At 31.5% G+C, this 11930-nt stretch overlaps 2 protein-coding genes across 2 annotated transcripts; both read left to right on the plus strand.

Moving 5' to 3' along the window:
• The first annotated feature begins 1828 nt into the window (after positions 1–1828).
• Positions 1829–7655, plus strand: LOC131634805 (uncharacterized). Its single transcript, XM_058905427.1, has 9 exons — positions 1829–2230; positions 2488–2685; positions 3285–3382; positions 4105–4192; positions 4280–4471; positions 5059–5312; positions 5703–5793; positions 5915–6131; positions 7198–7655. Exons 1-9 carry the CDS (start codon positions 2030–2032, stop codon positions 7407–7409), a joined length of 1551 nt encoding a protein of 516 aa, XP_058761410.1. The 5' UTR covers positions 1829–2029; the 3' UTR covers positions 7410–7655.
• A 1598-nt stretch (positions 7656–9253) lies between these two features.
• Positions 9254–10819, plus strand: LOC131634825 (flavonol synthase/flavanone 3-hydroxylase-like). Its single transcript, XM_058905451.1, has 3 exons — positions 9254–9809; positions 9966–10293; positions 10384–10819. Exons 1-3 carry the CDS (start codon positions 9364–9366, stop codon positions 10642–10644), a joined length of 1035 nt encoding a protein of 344 aa, XP_058761434.1. The 5' UTR covers positions 9254–9363; the 3' UTR covers positions 10645–10819.
• Positions 10820–11930: the final 1111 nt, after the last annotated feature.

Raw genomic sequence — 11930 nt, forward strand, 5'->3', positions numbered from 1 at the left:
AATCAATTTGTCTTTTGTCAAATCTTTGTGATTTTTGCGTTGAAAACATGATTTAGCTACCTGTGCTTAGCCTGCATATTTATCTCACATCCTCACTCCTATCAAATATGTTTGAGTCGAAAATTACAGGCTAACAAGTATACTTTCTATATTTTATAGGAGGAGTTTAACTACTCGAATCCATCACTTTTGTTTTTTGTTTATCCATCTTCCCGAGAGATGTGTTGCCATCATCAAAAAATGGGAGACTACAAGAATCTGGTGACCTATTTGATTTTGGTGATGACAGGACTGTGAGGTGAAGTCGTCATTAGTTGTAATGATCAAGTTGTGATGCTTGGAGATTAATATGTCATCTGATATGATGATCAAACTGTGATGTTTGTAAATCAAGATGCCATCTGATGTGATGATCAAGCTATGGTGCTTGGAGATCAAGATGTCAAAGCCTATATCTGGAGGTCAACGCCAAATATTAAGTGACATTCGGTAAATCATCTCTGATCAAACAATCTCTACGATGATGACTCTAATCCTTAATTTATCTCAAGCCTAATTAGATAGAAGAAGTAAAATCCTAGATGAAGTGCTGAATCAATGATGAATCAAGTAAAGAAATTTGAAATTTCAGAGTTGTGAAAGAGAGAAAGCGTGAAACAAAATTGCGAAAGAGAGAAAGCGTGAAAACTCGTCTTGATCATGTCGAGTGATCCATGTCTGTAAAGATATAAATTGAGCACTTAAAATACTAAGACAAATCACACTCACACTTTTGAATGATCAAATAATTTCCCAAATTTTATTAAAACTACCAGAAAATCCTTTTGTACCTGAGCAATGAATTAGAATCTCATTTTAATCAATTAAAAGAGTTTTTCCATGACATAATCTTTCTATAAATAAGATTTATAAATATTACTCCACCCGTCTCATTATAAGTGTCCCATTTTCACCTTTTTTATATCTAAAAATAAATGTCTATTTAGAATACCAATACAACATTTATTATTTTCTCCCACTACTATACTCATATTTTTACGTTTTTCAACTACCCCACACATATAATAAATAAGAGTATTTTAGTAAATGATATTAATTTTATCATTAAAACCAACACATCTAATCATTTTCTTAAGAATCGCGCAGATCTTAAATAAGACACTTATTATGAGACGTAGAGAGTACAAGTTGTCTCACATGAATGTACAATTAGATAAATAAATTCACCAATTCAATCTCAACCCATTTATTAAGAGCATTGTTATTCCTACACCATTTCTTACACCTACACTGTATTCACTGTTCACAAATATGGTGAATAGTGACGTAAACAGTGAAAAGTGACATGAATGAACAGTGACCATGAACAATATCAAGACCGTGAATAGTATCCACATAAACCGTACATGAACATTACTTTTTAATAGTAAATCAAAGTTCGTTAATGTAATGTAAAAAGTTGGTTAATTTAGTAATGAAGTTGGTTAATAAACTCTCAGGTATTAAAAATATTTTTTAGTAATAAAACAAAGTTGGTTAATAAAATATAAAATGTTGGCTAATAAAGGGATGAAATTAGTTAATAAACATTTATATATTAAAAATAATTTGTAGTAATAAAATAAAATTGGTTAATAATATATAAAATGTTGGTTAATAAAATTATGAATTGATTAATTACACAATTTTATATTGGTACTCTTAATAAAATTTTTTTTTAATAAAAAATATTATATTATTATAATATTTCAATACAGCTTCACTTGATTTCCTAACTATTATGTTGTGTTTTTCTGTTATTTATATTCTTTTATATTTTTGAAATTGATGAACTAACTTGATGATTAATCAAATATGTGATAGACTGGTGGTTAAGAGCACACGGCTTCAAAACGACGTCGAGTCGTCTCCCACATTGTTGTGCTTCCATCGCACCTTTTTCATTTCCTAAACGAAATTCAAATTAGTAGATCGAAGTTTCAATCAAACATCAATCCTCAAAAACCTCTCTCATTATTCGAATCTTCAAATGGATGACCAAACGCAGTCTAGTAACAAGAAAAACGACGACGACATAGTTGCTGAACAACCATCAGACCCTAAACCGTCCGCCGCCGCAACCGCCGCAACCGGCGGTGGTAATTGGGGTGGTTGGGGATTTTCTCCCCTTACCATTCTCTCTGATCTTCAGAAAGCCGCCGCTGTCGCTGCTGAAGAGATCTCTCGCAATGTACATTTCTAAACGATACGACACCGTTTTATGCACTTTTTAGATCTATTCATTAGCTTTTTGATTTTGTGATCTCAGTTTAAGATTCAGTATTGATAATTATGTAATGCATACATGACTGTTCATTAGGTTAATGTGTTTCTGTAATTAGAAGCTATTTAGTTTTAGAAGGTTTTAGCTTGTTATGAACAATCAATTGATAGGAGGATAAATGTGGGACTTTTGGCTGTGAATTAATGGTGTGTTTCAATATGCAGGCTGCTTCAGTTGCAGAGACAGCATCAAAGAGCATTGCAGAGTTGCAAATAACGGCTGAAGATTCCGAATCTCCCAAAGAGGATGTAAGGGATGAAGAAACTGCAAAGGAAAGTGACGATGAGAGTGAGGCTGCTCCGTTGCGAAAATCTGCCCTGGATAAATTGGAGAACGCGAGTGAAGATTCACTGCTTAGTCAGGTAAGCATTAAAAGATACTTTTTTTTATTTTTTGGGAAGGGTAGGGGGAGAATTTGAGATTTAGATGTCAGATCTTCGATGCATTTCAAAATAAGATTAACTTAGCATCTCTGTATATTATGTAGGTTTGTTCTCTTGTTTTTACTATGAAATAGTTACAAATATGCAAGTTTCTTGTTCACAAATTTTTAAGTTTTGTATGCTGATATCTTTTCTGCTGGGTGGCAATGAAAATAAGACTTAGTTGAGCTTCTAGTCTATGTTTTTACGGTCTTGATGATTATTTTGACTTGTAGTTGTAGGCAATATTGGTTTATAAGAGACAACTGATGGTATAACGTCGATACATAAATGTATCAAGGAAAATATATTTTTGTATTTATGGATCCAAGTTTTACTCTTTTTGCTTGCATATAGTACTTTATCACTGGATATCAATTAGGATAGAACATTGTGCTATTGTTTTTGTTTTGATAAGCACATTATGCTATTGTTTGATCCATGTAGACCACCTCGCATAGTGGGGAAAATGTGTTTCGTGTTGTTATTCTAGTCTGTACTTTCTCCCTCACTTATACTTGACTCTGTAATGTATGTAGGGTTTGAAGGTTTTTGATAACTCTGTGGAGACTTTTGCTTCTGGAGCATGGAGTGCTTTAGGAAATGCATGGAGAGGGGGCAGTGACTTAGTACACAAGTATGATTCATTGTTTTAATTAGTTTTTCATGTTTATTTATGTTAACCTTCTTGGGGATTGGATTATTAGTTAGTCTAGTTCCTGATCACTAGTATGGTAATTTCTATATATTTTGATGAAAATACACACCTATGTATTTCATTACTAATGTATTGTGCAATTTTTTAAATAGGAATTAAGTTTAGACTAAGTGCTTCACCTTTAGTAAAATTAACATGAACCACTAGTATTTCCAATACTGTTACGAAGTGGATGATTAATTGGGCTTCTTTACATTAGGCAAGGTCCTATCACCATTCCCTATATAGATCTATCCTTACTTTCTTTCTAATGTATGCATTCCTAATTGCATATTTTCTTATATGTTTATTCATCTACCACAACGTCACAATCTATAACACTAAGCTTATGGATCTTATTGACTCCACATTCCATAAACTTTATATGAAGTGATTATATCGAAGAAGAAAAATAGATGATTACAAAAACAGAGGATAAGACTACTAGAGTTTATTCTCTGGACTGTGTTTGGTTGTTTTCTTTCTGTCTTGTTTTTATTTACTGTATATATCTCACTGCAAGATATGCAATGTTTTTATTCAAAGTCATGGCTTTTCCATGTTTTCTTGCAAATTGTTCTGTATCTGTTGATATGCAATGGGAACCTTTTGTTACCTTTAATTTTTTGCCTTATAGCTATTAACCTGAATATTTTCTCTAGGCTCGAGAATTCAGCTTCAAACCTTGCAGGATCTGTACAACATGATGGACCAGGAGCTGCAGGTTCTAATGCACCTTCCCTATTAGAGGTTAGAAAAACTTGTGTCATTCTCTACATGATTTCTTTTATCTCTAGTTACACATATATATGCTTATTTCTATTTATTATAATACAGACTGGAAAAGCTTTTACTGCAAAAGGAATGCAAGTGCTTGAATATGTGGGTAAGGAGACAATTGACTTATTAATCAGTGAAACTGGAATTGAGGTTGAAAAGGCTAGAAAAGAAGGTGATGGAGATCAATTATTCGAAGAAGTGACATTTGATCGATGTTTTTACATTTATGGAGGTCCAGAGCAGCTGGAGGTAACTTTCTTTTGAAGATTTTTATGAAATTATTTATAAAATCATTATTATATCTTGCAGAATCTGTTAGGCTTTGTATTGAAGTTTGGAGGGGAGGGAGACTAAGAGAGAAAAATAGATAAACCTTTTACCTTTTACTTTTTTTCTTTGCATGCAAGGGATGCAAAAAGCAGCTTGGACCACATTTTTTGTCTTTCTTTGTTATTTCTCTTCAAACCAAACAAGAGAAGCTTGCTCTCTTCAACTTTTCTCTCCACAACCTCTATGTCCCCAATTTCACCCACACCAAACATACCATTTGAGTATTATACATGATCTCTTGGAAGTGGTTTCATTTCATATGCCACGTTTTGTTTTTATTTTTTAAATAGTTAGGAGTCCAGTCAGTGTTTGATAACTGTATTATATTTTGTAGCACATCATTATTAACCATGCCATTATTATTACTATTATTATTGTTATCATGCTCTTCAGAGTTTGTTTTCTCCTATTTCTTCTACACCAAAATCCCTGTAGTTTCAACAATTGCAGTTGCACAGTATTTTAGGTTTTTGGTGTTAACAAATTGTTTCATATGGAATACTCAGGAACTGGAGGCTTTGTCTAGTCATTATGCCTTGTTGTTTAACAGGAGAAAAACAAAACTATCTGCAGAGCAAAAGTCTTTATTTGAAGGGAAGCTTAAAGAGGTCCAACAAATTTTTGATTTGAGTACTGAAATTGATGTTGGTGCCGATTCTAACAAAGGAAAAACAATAAAGAGAGAGAATGGGGGAATCAGTGATGAGATAAAGAATTTACACGATTCAAGTGTTGGCAAGGCTGCTGAAATGGCTGCTGGGTAATTTAGCTCATCCATACATAATTATCAATGTTGTATCCATACACTATTGCTGCCATAGTTTTGAGAGTTAAAATGCCCTATTTCTGCTGTGCTGATTATCACAATTCTCTTTCCAAGGGTGTCGAACTATAGGTTTAAAAAATGTACATAATGCAGTAAATTTGAATGTTGGGTCGGATGCATGATGATAACATGGACAAAGTGTGCTTGCACTAATATGATTAGTAAAATAAAGCTAAAATACCATCCATGATTTAGGAATGTGTTTGTTGTGATCCTGTTTCTATCTGCAGCTATAGTCATTATATAAGTGTGTCGATCATTTACCCTGATAGATCGAGGAAGCTCACTTCCGAATTATGTGACACATCTTATTTCATGTTTCAGTTTCACGAATGCCTTGGCTGGCCTAGCTGTTAATGATATTATTCAGAGAACTTCTGGAAGAATAGACTCTCTTCATTCTGAGGGAGTTCATGTACTAGAAAATATTCTTGCTATTTTATTTTTCTATTAATTATAAATTTATCCTCTTTCTTTACTTCAACATGCAAGATTTGTTGTAAAAGTGAGTAAAATAGCACTGCTTTACTTTGCAGAGACTGTCTGAAATGTGCTGTTTCGCGGTGTCACAACTTCATACGTTAGGCAAATCCATCATTTCTCTTGCTAACAAAACTGAGGATGAAGAAGTTGACGCTGATAAGGCTAACATAGAGTGGCCTGAAGACATTTCTGCAAAAGCTAAGATAATAAGGATAAATACCCAGACAATGATTGGATATTTAGAAGCAGTTTCCAACAGCTTTATTACAGGTTGGTTGCCTATTGCTTCTATCTATGGTCATAATCATGTTTTACGAATATTTCCATCAGGGGTGTGCTGGGGGGTTGATGTGGTTAACCATGAAACAATGATGATTTTTTTACCCAAACCTGGAACAATCACTAGCAACAGTTTAATATTTTAAAACTTATTATTAAAATAATTAATGGTTAAGACAGTAAGGTTATAATTAAAATGGAAATATCAGTAAATTGTTTTCATATAAACTGCAAATTATTTTCATATGAATTGTAAATCATTATTCCTTGTGATTAAGGCTTTTGAGGATGTTGCATAATCCCTTGGGCCTATAAAAGTTGGGAATTCTATAATGCTCATGCGGGTTATGCAATTTAAAGTCTTATACCTTTGGAAGGAAATAGTTGTGCCTATAAATTAGCTTCTTTTGGCATTGCATATCCTACTTTGTAGTGGATGCTATGTGGGATGTCACTCCTGGTTGGTCAGCGGGATGCCACTCCTGTATAGCTTTATTATGGATCCAGTTTCACTGCTGTAATGTCTACACAATTTCACGTTGTGGCCAATATCAACCGTTGATTTGAGGTCAAGTGGTTTAATTTTAAATTTAGTTTGACATGGTAAAATAATCCCAGCTATTGAGTTAAAATCCAAAGGTTAGGGTAGCCTGCTGTTACAGCAGGAAATCTAATTCCCTTTATCGAAGAAATTCTTTTGTATTTTGTGGGTTCCAATTTTTCCATAGATGAGCTTATGGCTTTCCACGCCGTTGTGCTTTTGCTTATTTTTAACAAGGTTTCAATGTGGTGCGGATGATTAGTAGGCTTTGAGTTGTTAACATAGTTGGGATTTTAGGCTCTATAGTGATGCTTTTGCATGTTAATCATCTAGTTGTAATAAAAAAAACTGTTATGTTTTTTTGCAAGCTATACTATACATTACATAGTTGTTTGTGGCAAAAGATAATTCCAAGTAAGTCATGAATAATCTCTTCTGAGCATCCCTGTATACCATGAAGCAGCAATTACTGAGTTACGTTCATTGTTTGACATTTTTAATGCTTTTATTTATCAGGCATATCTGATGTATCAGAGGCCTATCAAGCTGCCATTAAAGGTGTAACTGCCGAGTCTCCCTCAGATGTTCCCAAGGAATCAGTTCAAGAAAAAGCCAATTCTTTCTCCGAACACCTTCGAGCTGATCAAATCACAGCAATAAGTAAAATCCAGGACGGGGTGCAATTTTTAGCTCACGTTGTCCTTTCAACCTCAATGAATGCTGCTTGAACACTAATGTTTCTATTTTGTAAATAGTTCAGGATTTAATTTCAAAGGCGATACCACTCAACTACGTTGGAGCAGGTTTTTAGCTCATATCGATGATTGAGCGGTACACACTCTTTAGTAGTGTTTGAAGTGGAACAGATTTGTCCTGTAATGTAAACCCTTTTTTGCCTTTATTTTCTCCAACTATCAAATCAGTTCTTATATTAGATGTATGCAATTTTTATTTTATTGAATTATTATTGATTATTGTTCTAGTTTAAAGAATCTGTTTAGAGTATATTCGAAGCCCTAAATACATAAAACAACCCTTCAAGCACATGAATCCCTAAATACATAAAACAACCCTTCAAGCACATTGATCATATTTTCACACATTTCTAATGAAAATAATACATGTGACTTACTTTTGTTAGTTTTTCAAATTTCACAAGGGCTCATAATTATTTGTCTAATACCTCAAATAATACCATATACTCAAAAGATATACGATATACTCAAAAGTATTTAGTTAAAATGATAAGGATCTCTTCACCTTAACCAAAAAGGTTATGGGTCTAAACTCAATTATGGATATAATAATGTTAAATCTTTTGAAGAAGAGTTTTGCCGCTTATTGAGATTCTCATAAGCTCGAGGTATTAGTTTTTGCAATGGTATGGGATATCCGGTTTGTATAAAAAAAATGACACGTTATGACTCGTAATTTTTTGTACACATCAATAAAATGACACGTTATGACTCGTAATTTTTTGTACACATAAATTGAAACAATTTTTTTAAAAGGTAATGATTCATAATTATCTGTCACTTATTTCAAATGACACACCCTTCGAATATAAGAGTAAAAAAATTTAAATGCAAAAATGTGAAAAAAGGTTAAAAAATATTTGAATTTGAAACAAGAGAAATCATTCTTTTTAAAAATTAATGATGGTTAAAGATGTGAATTTCAAATTTGAAAATCTGAACCTTTTTCAGATAAGGTGTAAAACTAATACTTTAAAAATCATTTAATAAAAGTAGATATTTTTTCTAATACTTATCATTAAAAAAGTGTACTATTTATTTACATTAAATAGTCAATAATTAAAGTATTTGATCTTTATATAGTTTTTTTTTACCAATGCATTTGGTTTATATATAATCTATATCCATTAATTATTTAATATATTTAAAAATATTTTTTAATATAAAATAAGAACATACCAATTTGGTTTATATATAGTCTATATTCATTGATTATTTAATATATTTAATAATACTTTTTAATATAATAAAAAATACCAATGCATTTGATTTATATAATAGTCTACATCCATTGATTATTTAATATAAATTTAGTAATAATTTTTAATATAGTAAAAACACACCAATGCATTTGGTTTATATATAGTCTACATCCATTGATTATTTAGTATATTTAAAAATAGTTTTTAATATAATAAGAACATGCAAATGCATTTGGTTTATACATATATTCATTGATTATTTAATATATTTAACAATAGTTTTTAATATAATAAGACCATGCCAAAGCATCATTGCTTATCTAATATATTCAAAAATAGTTTTTAATATAATAAAAACATACCAATGCATTTGGTTCATATACGATCTATATTCATTGATTATTTAATATATTAATTTTTTGAAGATAACAAGAACAAAATGAAGCAGTATACCAGAAATGAAAATTTGTAATTTTCTACTTATGCTTTCCCCACCAAAATTTGTTCCTATTCATCCTTCAATTAGAAAAACGTCCACATTCGATGTATTATTGTGCTCATAGTACTTCTATAAACATGTGACATGAAAAAACAGAAAGCAAAGAAAAAACCGTGTTCTTCACATACCAACAAATTTCCATCAATATTCATTAAAGAGAAAAAAAACAATTTTTCATCTATATAAAGTGTTCTTTGAGAATACAAGGAACCACAACACTCAAAACATGGGAAACATTGATCCAGCTTTCATACAATCCACAGAACACCGTCCCGACTTATCCACCTTTGTCCAAGTTGATGAAATTCCAATCATCGACCTCTCAGAAACCAGTCAAGAAAGCCTCGTCTCGAAGATTGGCAATGCATGTGAAGAATGGGGATTCTTTCAAGTAATCAATCATGGAGTTCCTGCTGAGGTTAGCGAAAAGGTCGAGAGTGAGATGAAGAAGTTCTTTGAGCTAAGCTTGGAGGAAAAGAAGAAAGTGAAAAGAGATGCAGTTAATGCAATGGGGTATCATGATGCTGAACATACCAAGAACATAAGAGACTGGAAAGAGGTTTTTGATTATCTTGTTGGGGGTACAACACAGGTTCCTTCTTCTCATGAACCAGGTGATTTTGAGCTAAGGACTCTCACCAACCAATGGCCTCAAAACCCTCCTCAATTCAGGTAATCTTATATCTTACCAAATGGTTATACTTATACTCCCTCTGGTCCTTATTATAAGAGAAAATTTACTTTTTAGATTCATGAAATGATTAATGTATGTAGTTCATAATCATATATTCCGATTGAAAATAATGTTTTTATTTTTTTTTTCATTAGGGAGGCAATGCAGGAATATGCTAGGCAAGTGGAGAAGCTATCTTACAGGTTACTGGAGTTGATTTCTCTGAGCTTAGGCTTACCTGGTGAAAAATTCCATGACTGTTTCAAGAATCAACTAAGCATGGTGAGGCTGAACCACTATCCTCCATGTCCTTTCCCTGATCTGGCACTCGGCGTTGGCCGTCACACTGATTCTAGTGCCTTGACTGTGCTTGCACAAGATGAAACCGGAGGCTTACAGGTTAAGAGAAAATCAGTTGGTGATTGGGTTCCTGTTAAGCCTACTCCTGGTGCATTCATCATCAATGTCGGTGACGTTGTTCAGGTATATGTTTCTTTCGAAGCAACGGCATATAAACTATGAACTTTTATTCGTTGATTCAATCTGAAGATTTGGTTTTTTTTGTTGTTGCAGGTGTGGAGCAATGACAAGTATACGAGTGTTGAACACAGGGTGGTAGTAAACACACAGAAGGAAAGGTTTTCGATTCCATTGTTCTTTTATCCTAGTCAAGATGTTATGGCGAAACCTGCAGAAGAGCTGGTGAATGAGAAGAATCCTGCGAAATATAAACCATACAATATTGGTAAATTCTATGCTAATAGAAATCGTAGTGATTTCAACAAACGTGAGGTTGAGAATATCCAGATTCATCATTTCAGAATTTTGGATTAGAGATGGTTAGATCCAATTATAGAGTTTCAATTCCTATTCTCTTAAAAGACAAAATAAAAGCAAATAAAAGCATGATCAGAGTAATCATGTGGACATGTAGTTTTAAGTCAATGTTTCGAATTCTGAAATTTTGATGAATTCATGCCATGGCAATAGAATAATCTTGTGCAAATTATCTTCAAACTTTTTAGATGAAGCAAATTCTCTCATATCAATTAAAGAGTCAGGAAAAAATGTTACCTCAAGTTATGCTATGCATAGTGCTTGTGTAAAGCACAACAAAAGAGTATTTTTCGCACAAATACAAGTAATATATAATTTTGTCAAGTAATATATCAGTGCATCCGCACGTGTAAAAATTATTGGGGTAAAATTATTGAGATAAGATGTCAATCAATTATAATCAATAAAAAAATAAACTTAACAATAATATAAGATTTAAGATAGCTGTAATAATTTGAAATAAATGTGATATAGATGTGATTTTGAGAATGATTTAGGTCCCGTTTGTTTTGGCTTTTTTCAAAAATGATTTTTATAGTATTATATAATTTTGTAAAAATTTTTTTTACAAAGAAACTTTTTATAAAAGCTTCAAATGAAAATTTTGTTTGAATAGTTATTCTTAAAATGTGATTTTAGGTATTTCATGTATTTATGAAAAAAAAATTTGGATATCAAAATTTTAAAAAATCACTTAATTTTGAAGCTATTTCAAATAGATTTTCATAAAAAATATTTTTGAAATACAACTTTTTAAAAAAATTGCAATTTTGACTAAGTTTTGATCTTCAATAATGTATACTTATATTATAGGATGTCAAAATTAGTGTTTTATTTTAGAAAAACCAAATATGAAAAAACTTGTAATATTTTGGAAAACGGTTTTGAAAAATCTATTTTAAAAAATACAAAGAAAAAATCTATTAACAGTCCCTTAGTCAAAATAAAAAAAAAAGTCATTTGACTTTAATCAATAGAATCCAAAGTTATAATGGACAAGATATAATATAATTTAAAATAAAATATGTATTTTGTTGATAGTGTCGCGTGATAAAAATAGAAAATTTGATATTTAAAATTAAGGATTTTGTGTCTCAAATAAAGACAAGTGTTAATTAAAATAAAATAGGTATTTTGCTGATAATGTGCCGTGAGAAAAAATTTGACATTTGAAAATAAGAATTTTGTATCTCAAATAAAGACAATTGTTAAATAAAAAAGGTATTTTGCTAAAGTGGCTTTACAGTAGAAATTTTGACATTTGAAAATAATTTTTTAATAAT

The sequence above is a fragment of the Vicia villosa genome, unplaced genomic scaffold (assembly GCF_029867415.1).
Source record: "Vicia villosa cultivar HV-30 ecotype Madison, WI unplaced genomic scaffold, Vvil1.0 ctg.001359F_1_1, whole genome shotgun sequence".
Taxonomy (NCBI): Eukaryota; Viridiplantae; Streptophyta; class Magnoliopsida; order Fabales; family Fabaceae; genus Vicia; species Vicia villosa.